This window comes from Psittacula echo (assembly GCF_963264785.1).
Source record: "Psittacula echo genome assembly, chromosome: Z".
NCBI lineage: Eukaryota > Metazoa > Chordata > Aves > Psittaciformes > Psittacidae > Psittacula > Psittacula echo.
In genome coordinates this window covers 53,462,787-53,482,351 of record NC_137742.1, presented here as the reverse complement: position 1 = coordinate 53,482,351, position 19,565 = coordinate 53,462,787, and the positions used below count along the sequence as shown (strand labels likewise).

General features: G+C 48.0%; 1 protein-coding gene across 9 annotated transcripts in view; it reads right to left on the bottom strand.

Moving 5' to 3' along the window:
• The window catches only part of LOC308231298 (PH and SEC7 domain-containing protein 3-like), a 109,997-nt gene extending 97,694 nt beyond the window's left edge, over positions 1-12,303 (bottom strand). For 6 of the 9 annotated variants that reach the window (XM_080636504.1, XM_080636507.1, XM_080636510.1 and 3 more), the window contains exon 1: positions 11,725-12,277. In XM_080636504.1, coding sequence (XP_080492630.1) covers positions 11,725-11,826 — 102 coding nt within the window. In that variant the 5' untranslated portion in view covers positions 11,827-12,277. Of the gene's footprint in view, positions 1-6,007; positions 6,106-11,724 lie in introns of those variants that run through there. The other 3 variants (XM_080636506.1, XM_080636508.1, XM_080636509.1) reach the window with 3 other exon arrangements.
• Between the last annotated feature and the right edge of the window lie 7,262 nt (positions 12,304-19,565).

The window sequence follows — 19,565 nt, the reverse complement described above, 5'->3', positions numbered from 1 at the left end:
CAGGCTTACCTGCTGCAAGGCCAGCAGGATATGGCAACCATCTCAGTAATACCAGTTAGGGTTAAAAATGCCTAGGGAATAGTATCAGTAATAGCAAATTTGAGCACGTATGTTGCAAAACTGGCACCTATGGGAAAATCATAAATGGGGCAGGCTGTTTCTTTAGGAGGAGGCTGGGATGGAGAGAGGGAAGTGCAAGGCTGACCAAAAATGGGGAAAAGGATAATAAGGTATGCAAATGTGTGGCAAGTGCTGTCTGTGGGTCCCTGCGGGGCAGCTCACACCTAACCACGCCATTTAGATCAGGACAATGGCTCAACCTGTTCTTACGACCATACCATACAAGTCAAACCTGCTTCCATGACCAGGAAGTGGGGAGGTGGCACAGGGTGGTCCCCCAGGCTAGCAGGGGAATATCTTGGGGGACAGATGGATCCACTGCCACCCAGGACCAGTGCCACCAGCACCCTCCCACTGCTTCCTACTCGTAACAAGCAGTTTGACACAGTAAAGGTCCAGTTTCTCAGAGGAGAGAAAGGCTGCAGGACTAAGGTTGAAATTAGTTTTCTGAACAGTTGGGGACAAATCCAATCTCTAAGATAAAGCACACACCAGCAATAAACTGTAGTGCAGAAACTGTCTGCAGTCAGCATTAAGTTTCCTCCCAGCTGGGCAAGATGGAGCCCGTAATTCTTCTATCTGAAGTGACAGATGAAATAAATCATTAACTCTATAAATTCTTCAGTGACCTTTATATTCATGCCCTACGTTTAAGGCAGCCAATTTCTACAGCATAGCAAGTCACTGCATGGCTCACATTGGCGAAGGCTTTAGCTTACAAAAATATTCTAAACCAGACAAGCCAGATAGAACATTCTGCCCCCCAGGACAATAATAATGTTTATGCACTTCCACCAAATACCTTAGGATAAGCGTCAGCTTCAAACTGAAATTCAAAGTACAGGAGACACAAAATTCACAGGAACACACAGTTAAGGCTCTTTAATCAGAGATGCACGGAATCACAATCGACACATTCTTCCAAGGCTAGCCTTCCAACAACTGCATTTTCTCCCAAGAGCATATTGACAAACAAGTATCTTGCCTCATGCCATGTAACTGTTTTGCTCCAGGTTTTCCTGGAATTTTACCTCCATTTCTTCTCCCACCTTTCTGCATTGTGCTAGTTCTGCAGGATTTAGTCCACCACACCTCTGTAACAGGTGAGCAGTAGATCTTGTGCAGGGGTCTTGGATATATTTATTTACCACTCACTGGCCCAACTATTCATCACTGGGGCTGCAGTGGGTACTTTGATGGACCTAACTTTTGGTAGGCTAACACTAGTCTACCAAATACTTTGGGGAAAAAAAGTGATGGAACAGGTGAAGGGCTTTCTAGCACAAAGATGACTACCACAAGCATGATAAAACAAGCTTAGAAGAAGCCCCCATGTCTACCCTGCTTTTACAAGGTTGCATTCATTCACAGAAAGAGGGGCAGGAAGGGCTAGAAAAGGAACAGCTGGACCAAGCACACAGGAGAAGGCTGTCAGTCTGGAACAGCATGGACACAAGCAGCTTACAGAGCCAGACAAAAAATCAGCCTACCCAGATGAAAGTGAAGGGATGGGACAGCTGAACAACTAGGTGGTGCCAAATCCCACTCACAGATGAGTGAAATCAAAAGAAAACGGACATAGCAGTCCAGTTCCTGAGCAGTCAGGAATTTCTCATCTACACACCTCTGGGACACAGCATCTCCATCCCTCAGCCCTGCCCTTCAAGACTTCATAGACATATGCCGCACAGAGCTTCCCTGCCAGCAAACATGTTTTCCAGAGGTCTGTATTTGTCTGTACCTTACTGTGAAGCAATGAAGAAGAGTCTGGTTCACAGCACCCTATGCATCATTCAGTAACAGGCAGAAATTATTGGTTAGATTAAACGTTTTCCAGTGTACATGGCAGTGTTTACCAGAGTTATGTACCCAAGTGGAGACTTCATCTGAAAGGGGTAACTTGATTTTCAGAAGTACTGAGTACCACTGCTGAGATTTGCAGATACTGGCTTGTGCATGGGAACAGCTGAACCTAACATCTATTTAGGTTTATCTAAAGGTAAAACAGTTCAGAGCCTCCAGATCCAGGCTTAAAGGATATGTTTATGATATTTCATCCAAACAACAGATATTAAAAAGAGAAAGCAAGAGGGGGAAGAGAACGAAGATGCTACAAAGTCAGAACTGGCTTTTAAGGCTATTGCTTTACTGCCGTCCCTCTTTAGAGACAGAAAAAAATGGTGGGGAAGATACATCAAACAGAAGATTGGGAAAGAACAGAAAATCTTCTTTTAATTAGGGCTTTGAGCAACCTGGTCTAGCGGAAGGTGTCCCTGCCCATGGCAAGGGGTTAGAACTGGATGAGCTTTATGGTCCTTTCCAACCCAAATGAGTCTGTGGTTCAATGAATCTGCCACTCACCCAAACCTTGCAGAAGTCACCATGTCCCGAATCCAGGAGCCCAGAGGAGGGCTGGACAAACAGTAACAGCACTTTCCAAGCTGCATTAGTAAGGATTAAATAGAAGCAAGATTGGAAGGGATATAGAACTCCTGCTTAAACCTTCTGCCTCTGCTCAAGGGCAAAGAAATCTGCATTCAGGTCAGCTCATTTCATAATCGCTTCCCTCAGAGGGCTTTAACCACCGCCACCTTTGATGCATCTGGTGTTTGCCACAGTCGGACAGGGTGACGCTTGCTCAGAGCTGAATACCCTTAAATCAGCCCAGCTCTACATATATTTCTCATAAGCCACATACATGTTGCTTTTCAGTCCAATTATGCTCTGGGCAGAGCAGCAGTGAGTTCCTGCCCTTTCATTCATCACTCTTACAGTGCTTTCTGCCTGTTTGAACACGTTTGATCAAGCCTATTTCTCTGGGTCATAGTTCTTGGTCAGGAGTGCTGGAGAGGCTGCATTTGCCTCTCAGATGAATTTTGTATAACATTCGTGAGGTTAGTCTGGACGTGGCAGCTCTCACCCCTAAGGCCTCCTGCCAACACATTGGACTAGTTTCTGTTGACCTCATACAAGTCATTGGCATGGGTCAGCAGAAGTCCCCCACCTCGCTGGCCTTCTGTCCCTTGCTGAGGGAGCAGAGACTGTTTAGGACATGCCCATAGTGCACGTGGTGGTTTCAGGCTTGCACAGGAAGTGAAAATGTTGAGTACGTGCCTGGGCACTGAACTGAACAGCAGTAGGATACTAAGACCTCAGGGATCATGCTCCTCCAGATGGAGCTGCCAGGGACAGATAAGTCAGCCTGGCATGAAGCATGCACACTGCCTCTGCTGTGCTGCCTGAACATGCAGACTGGAGCAGAGGGTCAATAGCTGCAAGGAGAAACCATTGCCACAGTTACTCCAGAGAGCTGGCTGTAGGCAGGCCTTCAATGAGAATTGGCTGCTGCTCCTCCTGAAGCACAATGTCTCTCTGGGGGTGAATTTGATTTCAACTCCGGTTCTGAGCTCGCCTCAAACTGCCTCCAAAAACCCCAGTGTCTTTTAGACAGGCATGGTGAGTCATACAAACCTAAAGAAAATGCTTCTTCTTTCACCATGGAAGGAAAGCACCAAAGCATCCTCTTTTGAATTTAACTGAGGTTCTGGTTGGGGCCTTTTTTGGGACTGTTTTCTTCTTGGGGCTTTTTTTTTAAATATCTACATTCTAGAAAGCATTCACTAAGGAGTATCAAAGTCTTGTTCTCTCACCACCACTTGCAGCTGAGCCAACAGGAGAGCTGGGCTCCATCTCTGTGAGTCTCAGTGGAAGGAGACAGCATTGTCCACGGCTGCTGGGTAAAGGAATGGGTCGGTCTGAGCACAAACAGCCAGGGTGAACCCGTGCCTCCTGAAGCATTCACGCTCCAGGTCATGTGTTTTCTCTGAAAATGTCTGATAAGGAGGAAGTGTTCAAAGGAGCAGATGATTAACTCGCAAATGTCAGTCTGGAGTTTCTCAGACCCGCTGAGAGTACAGATGCTGTTAGACAGACTGACTCCTCACAGGAGACCTTGGGAAAAAGCAGAATGGGATGGGTGCCCAAGCTTAAGTCTTCAGGGAGCAAGAGTCAGCCAAAATGCTGGACAGCATGAGACCAGTCATGCGAAAGGAAAACGTGAACAGGAAGGGGTCTAAGGACCTTTCACAGAGGGCTGTGAGCTGAGACACGGAAGTCAGAGCATCCTCAGGGCAACCCCTGCAATCTTCCTTAATAAAACCCAGTTGCTCTATCTGCAGAAAGCAGTGTTACTCCAATTCTTCTAGTCTTACTGGAAAACCTGAAGAGAACTGGCTAGTTGAGGTGAGGATCTCTGCAACTAATGAGGCAGCCTCAGAGGAGCCCCTGTTTTGTGCACTTCTGCATGTCCACAGCTCCTCTTCCCAGAGCTGACCACCTTTCAGCTGACCTCCCTGTCAGCAGCCCCTGCACTGATGGCACAGTGCTTTCTTATGGCTTCACAGGGCCTAGTGGGGAGGTGCCACAGCAGCACTACTGCAAGGAAGCAGGAGACAGTCTCTGCAGGATGCCTATGGCATCCTATGGAGGACTCCACAGCCACACCTGGACCATTTCTAATCCCAGGCGGTGCTTGTTCCATTCTCATTGCTTCATCAACATCTCTAGCAGCAAAATAGCCAAATGCCTCCCTGAAGCCACACTGATAAAGTGAGATTATGCTCTCGGAAAGTGTTTATAAACATCTACCTTCATCTTGTTTTCTGCATCACAGGAGTTTCTGTAGAGACTGACAGAAATACAGTAACTGGTAATGGAACTAGCCTGACCATGTAAGTCAAGCTGCAGTGCTTGTCAAGTCTTCACGAAATCACACACTGTGAGCTCTGCCTCTGCTGTCACGGAGGGGCAGCAGTCTGGCACAACCAGTGGCCAGCCCTTATTTTTAAGTGCTGTAACCAGTCCTCCGTAGGCGTGAGTTTAGCAAGACTTGCTGCTTTTGACAGGTAGTACTAATTGTTCTGAAAAGACTATTTCTGTTGAGCTTTTCGTAAGTCACTTTCCTAAGTAACAGGATGAAATGCAGAAATCTGGAGTTAAAATAAACCTGCTATCTGGTGAAAGCTAGCACCCCAACAGCACAGAGAGAGAGCAGAGAGAGTGTTGGTGCTCTGAAAAAAATCCACTAACAAGGTTTGTAGTTTTACTTCCATTTTATATGGTGTATGAGGTCACATTCCCCATACACGCACTCCCACATGTTAATACATGTGTTTGCAATTCTTTATTTTACTAAAGCTTTAACTTGATTAAGATGTAGAAAAACAAGAGTTTTGCATGGATAAATCTCAGCTGGAGCTACCAGAAGTTAATGCTAACAAAGGGTTTGGAAAAGAGAAAATCTCAGCTTGGGTGTTAAACTAATACCTAACTTGTAGAGTTAGGGAGACTTGTAGATAGCCAGAGGTGAGGGATGAAAGAAAGGGCTTGTATGAGGGCACTGCCTACAGCCATTATCCAGCAGAGAAGTTTGGATTATATAAAGGGACAACCAAGTCAGCTAGGACTTTTCAGCTGAAGGAAAGAGGCAGCTGAGAGACACGTGGCAGAGATGCGTGCAGTTTGAAAAAAAGGAAAGAGCAATCAGAGATTTACCATCTCTTTTAATACAACGGCCAGAGGACATCAAAAGAAGGTACTAGGAGTCAGCATCACGCCAAACAGGAGGCAGTTCCTTGCACAGTTTGTAGTCAAAACCACAGACCTCCCTGCAAAGCACTGTCATGGAAACCAAAACCCTACAGGAGATGAAAAGGAGGGTGATAAAAGCTCAAGGGATACAAATCCTCAATATATGTGGAAATCACACCCTTCTTGTGAATCTGCAAGCTGAACTCTTCCCAGGCATTTGCTGATACCCACAACCACATCCATGTTCCTGGGCTAAACTGGCCACTGGGTCCAAACTGGTGCAGCCAGCCACTCTTACCTGCTCACCGGGCTTTGTCATGGCCCTGGACCAGGCAGACCTCAGGCTTAGTACTGTGCAGCCAGCCCCACTCCTCAGTCCTCAGTGCAGTTCGCCCCACATCGTCACCCCAGGGATTCACCAAAAGGCACTGAGGCACTGGAGGCTGCCCATGCCACTCCCAGCACCGCGGGATGTGTTTACCAGGAGCAGCCTGCCAGGAAGTGGTGGGGCTGGAGAGAGCAAGACTGAAAGGGCACAGATACCATCGGCGCTGCTCTCCCTGCTCAAAGGCAGACTTCACAAAAGTTCAGCGTCTGATAAGAGACCCAATGTAGAAATGAAGCTAAAGAGTTGCTGCTTAGACATAGGCATGGGAACAGTGACAAAAAAGGGATGCCTTACCAGCAGTATCAAGCAGTTGCAGGTAAAACTTGTTTTCAGACTGGTCATCTTTTTTTATACCTGCACTTGAGTTTTTCTCCCTTTAAAGAAATGTTTGCTTTGCTGTTTGCTTGAAGTTTTTAAGAAGAAGTCAGCTGTTACACTGAATTAAATGCTTTTTATTATGCAAAGGCTGACACTGCCTGAGCTGTAACTGCATGAATGTGAACAGCATATTAATTCAAAGTCTGTACGATTACACTTTGCCATTAAAGGTCACTCAGCATTTTGATTTGCCAAGTCAGTGATTTTTGACGTGCGCTGTACGGATGTCTATGCTTTATGTCTAAGGTATGTGCAAGAATCAAAGCAAGCCCACTGAGAAGCAGGCTTCAGCTCACTGACTGAACCAGCATGTTCTTCTAGATAAAACACAAAGATAGTAAAAAAGACTCAAAACTTTTAATACAGCCATAGCGCAAGTATTTTTCTTGAGTTACGTCAAACAGCATTTGGATGGGGGCCTGACGTAAGAAAAACTGCACAAAGACAACATCGTTTTTTCAGGTAATTCAGTGGCACATGTAGTAGACATCTCGCACTTACTTTTTTTGTTCAATCTGTTCCATGCATATTTATCAAACTCACAGACTGCTTCTTTTCAGCAGGTAGCGCACTTCCATCATGTTTAGGTGTCTCAGATGGTAGAACAATGTTCAATCAGGCCACAGGTCTGCTTCACATGGATTTCAACTCCACGGAAGCTAAAATTTGGATGTGCCAAAGCACCCCTCATTGGCCTACCAGAAGCTACCTCTGCATCTTTAAGGAGCTACATTCTTTCCAAAACCCAAGCCAACATCTGCTGAGTCTTGAGAACTTGCAGGACGCATCCTTTCCCATGTGCTCTACATTCCCTAGGTCCGGATAAATAAGCTCTGTTTTTACAGATGCAAATAAGATGGGCTATTGGAAGAGCTTTTCTTTTTCAAATCAGTATTATGAACTATTCTTTGCACCTCAATTTCAATGAACAGTAAAATCTAACAACAAAACAAACCAAAAAACCAAACACACACCCCCCCACACACCCCCCCCCCAAACCATTCTAGCTACGAGCAACCGGAAGAATTTACATTTGCAAAGGTGTAAAAACCTGCATTTCCTCTGTGGTAAGGGCAAACTGTAGAGCTACAACACAGCAACAGAGCATGCAAAAAAGGGTACATATATCTCCATCTAACTTAGACACGGTTCACTGACCCTGCATGATTATTTCATATCACATATTAAAATTAATTTTACAGCTTTCACCTAAATTGTTCCGAGTCTTTACTAGAGTTAACAGAAGTTTTTCAGATCAGAAACTTGACTGAAGTCCAATCTGAGCCACCTTCTCCCTGGCACAGTAGAGGCAGAAGCTGTAAGTCACATCACCCAACTTCACCTAAGCCTCCCGCTGTGCAAGCGCTGGGGACTGAAAAGATACTGTTGCAAGAGCAGTGCACTTGCTTGCTACGAAAGTGTGAGTTAAGGAGTATCGGCACCTGCATCCCCCGGCAGCTGTGGCCCTGCAAACACCTAGGGGATAGCAGGCAGTTTCAGACAGCAGGCAGTTTCAGCTGTGGCAGGAAGGTGGAACACACCAAAGGTGACACAACATCCCCCCACATGCAGCACAACTAGGCCAGGTGCCACTAGCATCCTCTCGCTGGTGAAGAAGTTAATACTACCTTTTTCCTCATTAGGCCACAGAGAGCCCACAGATAAGAATGCTGATGAAAACCAGAACTCGCTGGTACTAGAATTTGTTTTCTTTTGAGAAAAAGATTTTCCCAGTAAGGGTTCTGTTAACGCTGAAATGCAGCCATTCCCCAGGCTTAAGTGCATCTTGCCACTGCACTTGGCATTTGCTCAAGCTGGAAGACATGGTTATTACCCCAATGACGCTTCCTGCTTGAAAACTGTTGTAAAAAAAATAATGAGTACACTTTGGAGATAAGCCACCTCTTTCACCGTGACATTTCACACTGAGAAGAAAAACTAAGCCCCATTCATGGCTTTTGCAAAAAGGGAGGCTTGCACTGTGTAATCTGTGCCATTTGCGTTGTTTTCTTACTGCTTCCAAACTACTGCCCCACAGAATCAAGACAATGCCCTCTTGTTCAGGCCTTTCACCAGGTGTCAAAAATAATGCTTATGGCTGCAACACAAAAGCCTCGTCAAGCGTGACAGTGAGCAGTGTGCTTCTGCCTTAGCAACCCATCCTCAAAAACCAGCTCCAGCCTCCTCTCCTGTGGCTTAGCCCAGCAGTCATGGCACTGAAAATCATCTTGCACAGTTAGCAGAGCAAGCCATGGCAAACACCATGCACGTCCCCAGCGATAGCCAGTGGCTGAGGAGCTCGGTGGAGATGGAAGTGTAGAGCCCCAGCTCTGACAGACAGCCTTATCCGGATCTGGTGCTCTAGCAGGTTTGTTTGCTCACAGCATCCAGGAAGTACAGTCAATTCAGAAGCAATTCAAGCTTCAAGGGCTAGATAATACTAGAGCTCCTCAGACTCCTGAATCAACCCTGTAGCAACCTAGCCCACACCCAGAGGGCTAGCCCTCACCCCACCCTGCTTTTAAGCCCCATCCACAACCTGCCTTGCTCATCTCTATAATTCAGAGAATAAATGCTCAGATGCATTAGCATCCCAGAAGCCTGTGTCCCTGACAGAAGCTGGCACAACAGCAAGAGACGTCTCAGAGCAAGGAGGGGCCCTGCTCAGAAAAAGCACCTGTAAATATACTTGAAGTATACTTCAAGCAGTGCCATGATAGCAACAGGACACTTATGGCCAGACTGAAAAATGGCAGGCAGACACTTACAGCTGCTCTCAAATAGCTTTTCCATCCCACAGAAGCATACAGTTTCCACTCTCCTTCTCAGCCTCATCTCAGTGCAAACAAGAAAAAGGACTGGAAACAGCCTGTTACCATGGGTGCCAGAGAACATGAATTGCTTCAGAAAGGGATTCAGATGCTTAAGACACAAATTGCTCAAGACCTAAATTTGTCAATCTGTGGCCCCACTTCGCTGCGTGGTAACAACCCAGAGGAGGTCCCTACCACATCCCCTCTCAGCCGAACTTCCAAAGGAAAGGACCTCATTACAATGTCACGGCCCACTGGGACGTGACAAACCTTCCAGGCCATGGAGCGGGTCTGGGTGGAAGAGCCAGACCGTGAAATCCTTGCTCCAACAGAAGCCAGCTTTCCATCAGGAGCTGGCTGCAAGGAAATGCCCTTTCAAGGAGAACACATGGTGGATGTTGCTGGGCCTAGGGATGCTGCTCCCGCTTCTTCTTGCCAAGCCCACAAACCTCATGCTGCAAGCGGGGATCCCCAGTGCCCGCATCGCAGAGCTGGCACAGAGCAGGATACTCACACTGGTAGCCCACTGCCCTGACCTTTGAGTTTTGGCACAAGTTCACAGGTTTGCTGAGCCTCAGCTGGAAAGCAGCAGCTTGGCAGATGGCTCTCCAGCACCCTGGGGACCCACCTCATCTTACCCTTCATCCCTTCCTTGGGCTCCCATCCCTAAGCCACTACACTGTGCTACCTCTAAATCATCTTAAACTAGCACCGAGCAGTATCCCACGCTCTTGTTATCTCTCAGGAACCTTGAAACTAAACAGAGGAACTCCAAAAAGGAACACATGCAACACCTCAGAAAAAATCACCCCGGCTCCGTCTGCCAGCCCATCTCTCTCCATGAAGCAGAGATTGTTTCAAGCAACCAGCTTGAAATCAACCGCGACCAAAGCATCCTTCCTCTGCACCGATGGCCATGCGTGGTGAATGACTTGTGCCACCTTGACCACCAGCCTCAACACTGAAGCTCCCAGCACTTGGCTCAGAGAATGGCCATGGAGACAACCGCTGTCTGCAGAGATGCTCTGTGGCACTGGTCTGCAGTACTCCCGCAGACAGGCTGCCTCTTCATTCCACAGGAATCAAACCCAAATCATCTCTTAAATCATAGTTGCAAAAACAAACACTGAACTTGCCTGGTAACATGGGCAAGAACAGAAAGGACCATTCTGGGGAAGAGGTAGGAAGGGGGAATACTCTGAACGACATCCAGGTCTTTCAGCTATGCAGCTTGACAACAGTGAAGGAATTATTGTTGAGAAGAAAACCAAACACTAATGTGTTCATTAGAATCTCCACTGCTCTTTTCCTTCTCAATTTGACGGCATAGAAATGGCAGTAGTTAATCAGGTAATCTGCTCAAGCACCAATAGCAGAAGAGGGTCCCTTTCACACGGGTAAGTTATGCAAGAATCTGCTTTATTCATCAAGAAGTCTGAATATTTTTTGGTGTATCAAGTTTTGAAGAGAGCTTTTTTTTGAAGAGTCTCTTGGAATTGTTTTTAACATCATCCCTACTGCAAATGATTTTCTTATACTCGTTTCTGCAATGAACCAAGGATGTAATTTAAGGGTAGCATTTGCACAGGGACTCCTACATGGTTTAAGATCACCTTCTCTCCCACCAAAGGCATACCCCAGACCAACATCTCTGTAGTCAAGCTCAGACTGCATAAATCAACAGAGCTAGGTCAGATCCATGGCTAGCATTAAACTGGTAACAGCTGCTGAAACACATCAACTAAGTATATGACTGACGAAAATGCTTTTGGAGTAGAAAAAGGTTTCCTTCTACTAGCTGAACCAGAAAGGCTTGGATGATTCTCAGAAGCCTATTACAACTGCTTCAAACAGTGGGTGTGCAACCACCAGTTTCATTAGAAATAGCGCATTTGACTTTCTCTCTCTGTTTTAATGGCCCTACGCATAGACAGAATTAAAGCATGACTGAAGCTGCAAAAGCAATAGTAACTGCAGTTGCCTATTACACACCCAGATCGCTTCAGTAACACACAGATGTGCTCTGCCTGACAATGTATTAACAGGCACCCAATGGGAGCCAGGTAATTGTTGTTTATGGCACAGAAATACCGTGTCTGTATGGGAAGTCAGCATCTTTGATGAGTTTGAGTAAAGTTCAAGCTCATTACAACTGTTTATGTTCCCATTGTGAAGCGTTAGCTCCCACCCCTGGTAGCCAGGATAACACCACAGTTGCACAGTAGCGTCCCTGTATATGTTTAACGTTCTAAAACTTTACACCTTTGGTGAATTCATCTCAGCACCGCTCCTCTCCAGAAAACTCAATGCTCCTACACTGGCTTTTTCAGATCATCTCACGTAACTCAAGATTTTGGTATGATGAAGAGAGTTTGTCAGTGCAGCAACAGTGCCAGTTTGTTACACAGACAAGTTACACGACAAAAGAAAACCAACTCTGCAGGATGCAAGTCGGGGGTCCCAGGCCTGGCGTGGGGGGTCCCAGTGCATACTCCCTGCTGCAGTTGGTGTCTCTGGGGATCTAGCAGTAACGAGCATAGAAGCGGGCTCTGAGCTTTCCTACTTAAGTGTGAAAAGAAGGAGAAAAAAAAAAAAAAAAAAACCGAAAAATAAAAGGGGGAAAAAAAAGGAAAAGAGTAAAAAGAGAAAGGGGACACAGAAGGGGAAAAGAAGGAAAAGTTAAATAGGAAAACAAAAAGGAAATGGAAATACGGGTGGAAAAAAAAGAAAAGGTAAAACAAAGGCGGGAAACAAAAAGGAGAAGAAAAAAATAAAAGTGAAAAGTCAATGGAAGGGGAAAGTTCCCCATCTGCGCGCTCCCGCCGCCCCGCACGGGCACCCGCCGTCCCTTACCGCACCGCCGGCTCCTTCCATCTTCCATCGCCGGCCGCGGCGGGTTGCAGCCACCCTCCCGCGGGGCCGGGCCGAGCGCGGCCGTGGCGAGCCGAAGCGCGCTGTGCCGTGCCGGGCCGCAGCGGGCCGGGCCGGGCCGCGCCGTGGCGCCCTGCCGGCCCGTGGCGGCGGCGGCGGCGGGGCCGGGCAGCGCGGCGGCAGCAGGCGGGCCCAGCGCGGGGGGCGCGGCGGCGGCGGGACCGGCGGCAGCAGCCGGAGCGGCGGGGCCGACGGGGCGGGGCTCGGCCCAGGGGCGGGAACGGGGGAGCGCGGTGGGGGGGGTGCGCGGTGGAGGGAAGGGAGCGGAGGTCACCACGTGCTCCTCGAAAAGGGTTAATGAGAGGGGAATTATGGCAGGATTAGTAAAGCCACCGAGTGAAAAACACAGCCCAGACGGCGACGGCGCTGCGGACGGACGCGGCCAAAGCCGCGGGGGCAGGGACGCGCCGTGCCGTGCCGTGCTCTGCTCCACTCCTAAATCCCTTCAGTGCGGCTCGCAGCTGCTGCTGCAAATAACAACCCCACAACAGAACAACAAAGCAAAGCAATCCAAAATGCTTTTCCAGCCCTGGGGCTTTCCTTCGCAGCCTGGCTTCAAAAAGCAAAAGAACACAGATGTAGCCAGAGCAACCCCATCCGAACACTCAAAACTGATCTTTCATTTTTGATTGTGTTGGGGGTTTTTCTCCACAGTTCACGGCAAGTTCTCCAGTGTCGGCAGGTTCCTGAGCACACAGTCACATTGTCACGGTCTCTCTAACCAGGAACTCGGCATGTTGTTCGTAATAAGAGTGGGGTTTCCCCATCAGAAACTGTCAGTTACAAAACACCCAAAAATCTCATGGGCTCAGTTACCACAGTTAGCTACACAAGTAGCTGACAGGCCGGAATAAATGAAGGATGTTGATTTCTGTATTTTCAGCGTATTTGCGTTTTGTTCAGCAGCAGTTGAAAGCTTTTTTCTTTAACTCACCAAAGTTGAGGATAGGCTTTCTGGAGCAATGTGGAGCAAGGACCAGGCCTTACTAAGCACTTTATATTTGCTTATTCCCCTGCACTGGAAAACAAAGCTTTGCGTTAGGTGGAAGGCAAGGTTGTTCCTGCTGCTTTGCTGTTATGAAAGGCTTTGGACAGTCCCGGTGGTAGGAGTGCATCACCATGAAGTCACTGACATAAGTGTACCACACCCAGACACCTCTGCAGCCCAGGAGAAAGAGTAGCCCTGCCTTGTTCCCCATTGGCCTCCGAGCTCATGGCCAGAGCCACACTCCCTGCCAGCGTAGGACAAGCTCAGACTTTTGGCTCACCAGCACCAAACCAAGAAAACGAATTTAGAAAATCAATTTCAGGCACGGTGAAGGTAAACCCACTCATAAAGCTTGATGCGCCCTGAGCCCAGACCTTTCCCTGTTTGGCAGCAAGACAGGGGTGCCAGCACCGTTCCTGGACTCTTCCAGCTTGTCTGGAGGGTCCATCCAGCAGCATCTCCATGTGCTCCTCCCAACAGGGCTGTGGCACACAGAGCTCATGCTGCTCCTCCAAACCCAGACACCCTCTTTCTCACCACCTCCAGCTTCATCCCAAGCAGTGCTGCTCGTGCTTTCCACCCATGCCACCCTGCAGGATACTGCCTCTGTCATCTGGGTGCCTGAGGCTGGTGCACCCTGTATCTCAGAAGGCATCCTTCTTTTTCCCTACAACTTCCCCTCTCCCCAGGCCTGCTGATGGCTCCCCAGCACTGCAAGCTGTGCTCCCACACACATCCCAGGAGCAGCACAGGATCTGCCTCCTGCCCTTCAATCCAGCCATTTCTGTCCTCTGGGAACAGAGTTGGATGGAAACCTGGCTTTCCATCTCCCAGAATGGCTGGCATGGGTTGCTAAGAGGTCCCTGTGCGGGCACACAGGTCTGCCTCTCTGCCCTGAGTGTCAGTGCTGAGCCTGGCACCCAAGGAGCAGCCTGTCCCGGTGATGCAGCCCATGGCCATGAAAATGTGCAATGGGAACAGGGTGGTGTGCTGGAGGGCTTCACCCCTCTCCCCACCCAGGGCTGTGGTGCCAAGCACGTTCTGGCCTGACAGGGTTTGCTCCCATCTGTTCCAGGTGCCCTGGGAGCTGGTGCCCGAGCATGGGCTGCAGATCCTCATCTGTGCCACATCTGAGCTTGCTAATGCAGCAGAAAGAAGCAGCCACCCAGCACATGGGTCTCAGAGGAGGTGATGTGCTCTGCATCCCTCCTCCCAGCACGGGTGAGGTAATGCCGCTGTGGGCCAGCAGGCAAAAGCTGGGTTTGAGGAGAAGCCTGGTGCTGCCCCTTGTGAGGGGCCCTGGACACCTACGTGGCCGCTGTGCTCCAATTTGGTTAGTTTTCCCCTATTTGTGTTGAGAAGAATCTGACGTTTTTTCTTGAATCCGTGCGTCTGACCTGAGTCACCCAGACACTGAGGCTGCTGTGCCATAGGACTGGGAGAGGAGAGCATTTGCTACCCTGGGGGGAGACTGATCCTGCAAGCCTCTGCCACTCTGGCATCTAGCTGTGGGTTTGCTTCACTGCAAAACAGTGTCCTGGGGTTTGGCACCACACGTCCTGAGATTTGCACAAGGAAAGGCAGTATTTCTTACATCATCGATCAGAGCTGCACAAGGGCAGTATTAAATCCCAGAGTACTGCTGTGAACACGCAATCAGCAAAGAAATGGGATGGGGTTAGTGCATTTACGAAGCAAGTCTGTATTTTTTGTCCAAAGGCTTGGTTTAAGTTTACAGTTATATATATATATATGTATATATAAAAAAAGTCAGCAAAAGCTGACACAAAAACTAGTGTCTTGCTAAGTAGTCATGAGTGGGGCTTGACACATCTACAGAGCACTCCAAATTGCTGAAGAATTTAAGTTCAAGTTTGCGGTATATATTTTGACACTGCCCAATCTAGAATGAAAATAAATCAATAAAAAAGAAAAGCCAGAGGCAGGCACCCAGCAGCCTGCCTCTGTGAGGATGGCAAACACTCAGCTCCAGAGCAACATCCAGCCTGGTTCAGTGGCTAAGCTGCTGCAAATCCCCCAGCCAAGGGAGGGCAGCTATGGGAGTGGGAAGACAGCACCAAGCAGGCAACCCAGCAGTGTCCTGGGCACAGGGCTGAGGTTCAGCTGGGCAAACAGGGCACAGGAGGCCAGAGGAGACATCAGAAGTTGCTGGCTATGGCAAATACCAGTGGGAAAGCACCGCAAGGGGTGGCTGGATCCCACAGCTTGGTTAAGGGGGAGTTGTGTGAGAAGTGGCACAGGCAGTTGCTGGGGTTGTTTTGGAGCTTTACAAGGCCAGTGGTGCTCTGGTTGTCCTGTCAACCGGAATTGCCTAGGTACTGGTATTGAAAATACCAAGTTTGCATATGCCATGCAGCAAAACGGGGACCCAAGGCAAAAAGAGTATAGTTATGGTGGATTGCTTGTTTGCGAGGGGTCTTGGGTGGAAAAACGAAGGTAAGTAAACAGGAAAATGGGTAAGTTATGGAGCGTCAAGGGGCTTCCAAGGTGTGCCTGTCAAGCAGCCCTTTGATCACCAGAGTAGGAGCAGGGCAGCAAACCAAACTCATTATTATGAGCATACCACTTGGATCACACTTGCCTCCCATCACAGTGTGGGGCCATGTGGTGCTTTCTCTCACCACCAGGACAGCACCAGGTGGATGCATGGACCAAGCATCACAGCATTGCTGTGTCAGTGCCTGTTCCAGGCAGCTGTAACTAGCCTCTTCCTACCACTTCATAAGACAAACATTAACCCTACAGGTCAAACCTTCACAGCTGAGAACACCTCTTTCACCATACCACTCCCTCAGGAAAAAAAAAAAGAGTATAGTGCAATCAATGGTCTGTAAATGCGTAACCTCTGTCATCTTTTGCCTATAAAGGTACTCTCTTGCTCATTATTCTCCTCTCACAGGGAGATGAGGGGAGCACAGCAAACTCATTTCCAATTTACTTCTCCTCATGCAAAAGGCAGAAAACCACATGTAGGTCATCACCCATGTACTTGCCAGAAAATGGCTCAGGACATCGCATTTCAAATCAAATAGGGATTCCGTGTTTCCATGAGGGAGAATGCAGCTAGCGATGAAAAAAAAAAAAAAAGAAACCAAAAACCCAACCAGAAACGTCATTATCAAGAGATAGAAAGACTGGGTTAATAATTTATTGGATTTTCCTTTCTGTGTCTGGATTTTTCTGGACACGGCTGGGAAAACACTTTTTTTTTTTTCCTCCTTGTTTCACCCAGAAAAACAGAGTCACCATCACAACCCATTATTTCTGAAGTAAGGGTGGAAAAGTAGCTGCAACAGCACCAGAGGAACAGCAGATTTGGAGATAAGGTGCTGACTAGAAAAAAACTGGGCATGTGTAAAGAGGGTAATCTTTCTTTATTATTTCTTATGAAGAGACAGATAGGACTAATACGCATTATAGTAATGCCCAGAGTGACAAGCACAGCAGGGAGTGGGATAGTGCACACAGGGGCTAGTTGGCTGGCATTGCTATGAGGAGGGATATGCTGCAAGCCGTGCCAGTATCATCATTCTTCATGTGTCACTTTCCTCACAGCTTGCCAGGCTGGGTTGGCCCCACATCGAAAGCTCCTGGAATCTTCCCTTTTAGGGGTTAACTAACTCTTGTATTGCTCCTTCCCTCACTGACAATCCTCTAGAGTCTTGCCATGCCCAGGACTCCAGGAAACATAATTTTTCCATATGCTTCATCTCTTGCCTCCAGAGATTTCACTTCATTTCACTCCCTTCCCCATCTGACAAGTTCCCTGTGAGGAAAGGAAATGATCAACATGCCCTGCATGGGAACCCTGCAACTGGCCAAAATTAGATCATTTAATGGGATATTTCAGAGGCTTGTTATTTCACCCATCAGTCTTCAGGCATCTCTGATTTGACATTTCTCTCCAAAAACCAGAAACTTCAAAGCACAGGTGCCTCCCCAAACCCCGCTGAATTTCCCAGCTTTGACAGGTTCATGGTTGCCTCTTGGGTCTCTGCCGTCACATCCTCTCTTAATCTTAACCTTTGCCCTTATCCATCTCTAGCAGATCTCTCTTTTTTGCATTCTCTTCAGCAAAGTGCTGCAGGATCCTGAAATCAGCCCATCAGCAGTGGGTACCATCATCTGATTAGGCCACCAGTGACAGACAGAATTACCATCCCCTCCGCAGCAAACAGCCACAGCTCCTGTAAGTTTATGCAGAATGGATGAGACCACATCAGGAACAGGTCATTGAATCTTTTCCTTGCCAACTGTCTCCACAAGAGGAATCCCCGTGCAGCATTCATGGTGTCACCTAGGGGCCATCCTAAAAGCTCTCCAGAGTGAAGAACCCAAGGAGGGGTTCCAGCCAGGCTGAAGCTGATCATGTTCTTCCCAAGCACCTCCAAAAGCGACAGAGGAATTATCAGTTACTGCTGGGCTGCCAAGTCCTACCAAGTTCTGCTCTTGCTGCTTCCCAGCCCTAAGGGTGCAACACAGGCATCTCTGTGGGTGGGAGAAAGCCCTGTTTCTGGCATGGAAGCAAGAAACCAGGTCTAGGAGTTCAGGATGCTCCAGCAACAAGAACACTAACAGTGAAGGCAGGGGAAAGCGTATTACAGTTGCCGAGAGGCAGGAGCTCAGTGTTGTTTCTGTGGCTGGATCTGTGCTAATGAGGGAGGTTTCTAGGGATCAAATCACCAAGACTCCTTCCCTTCCCCCAGCTTGCCACATAATGAATAAAGGAGAGAATCACAGGTTGATTTATTTACAATGTCACCTATATGGCAAGGGGGCGTTGGACTTTGGGAGGATATGAGGGAAGCGGAATTTCATTGCCTTTTAACACAGAGCATTCATTATATCAGCATCATCAGCCCCACAAGTCGATCTGACACACACGCAGCTCCTCAGCTCTGTCCCAGAAGATACAGTGCCTAGCAGAAAAGCAAAGCAAGAATGTAAGGAAAGGGAGACCTTCCTCTCTCAGACTGAAGCACCCAGCCACATGGTCATCAAGTCAACAGTGCTTTGTTGAACCAGATTAATCAATCAAAGGCCATCTCAAAAATAAGTCTGCAAAACCTCTGCCTAAGAGTACTATCAGGGGTCTTCCCCTCAGCTCCCCATCTGCCCTAGACTGTGATTCCTCTGCTGTTCCTGCCTTGTGCCTGGATATGGTAACCAGATGGACTGACTAGCAAACTAATTTATTTAGACTAAAAACCTCAAGAAGAAAGAGTGTTTTGCATAAACACTAAGGTGAAGGGAGCACACTGTTTTAAGCAGAACAGAAATACTCCAAGTAGTCTTTTTCCCCTCCTGAATAACATGTGATTCTACAGAATAGTGTCCTTTCTAGGGAAACCTTAGCCAGTCTCCACAAATCATTCCAGTCTTGACCTCCAAAAGGACATGCCAAATACTGGAACTGTATGGTATGCTGTAATGAAAGGAAGCATATATTTCAAGCCAAGAAACTGCGGCTTTGTGGTTTTGGCTTTCTTAGACACTGGTGTCTCCCTGTAAAGTCCCCCATACCTTTTTCCCCTTTTCATATGTGTCTTCTTTCTCCTGCCACGGATAGTTCAGACAAGACTGAGCTATACACAGATACCCTTCTATGGGTATGTCACTAGCAAAAGACAGACTAGGGACAGCGTGGGCCCTCTCCAGAAGCTATCAGGAGAACTGGCTACCCTGGATTTGGAGAAGGCTGAGGTTCTTAATGACTTCTTTGCCTCGCTTTTCACTGGCAAATGCTCCAGCCACACCACCCAAGTCTTGGAAGGCAGACACAGGCATTGTGAGAATGAAGACCTTAGGCCCACTGTAGGAGAGGATCTGGTTTGAGAGCATCTTAAGAACCTGAATGTACACAAGTCCATGGGACCTGACGAAATCCATCCACGGGTCCTGAAGGAGCTGGCGAATGAAGTTGCTAAGCCACTGGCCATCATATTTGAAAAATCATGGCAGTCAGGTGAAGTTCCCGATGATTGGAATAAGAGAAATATAACCCCCATTTTCAAGAAGGGGAAAATGGATGACGCAGGGAATTACAGACCAGTCAGTCTCACCTCTGTGCCTGGCAAAATCTTAGAGCAAATTCTCCTGGAAGGCATGCTAAGGCACATGAAAAACAAGGAGGTGGTTGGTGACAGCCAGCATGGCTTCACTAAGGGGAAATCGTGAACATGAGCTGGCTTCAATGTGCGCTTGCAGTCCAGAAACCAACTATGTCCTGGGCTAAAAAGAGCGTGACCAGCAGGTCAAAGGAGGTGATCCTGCCCCTCTACTCTGCTCTTGTGAGACCTCACTTGGAGTATTGTGTGCAGTTCTGGTGTCTTCAACA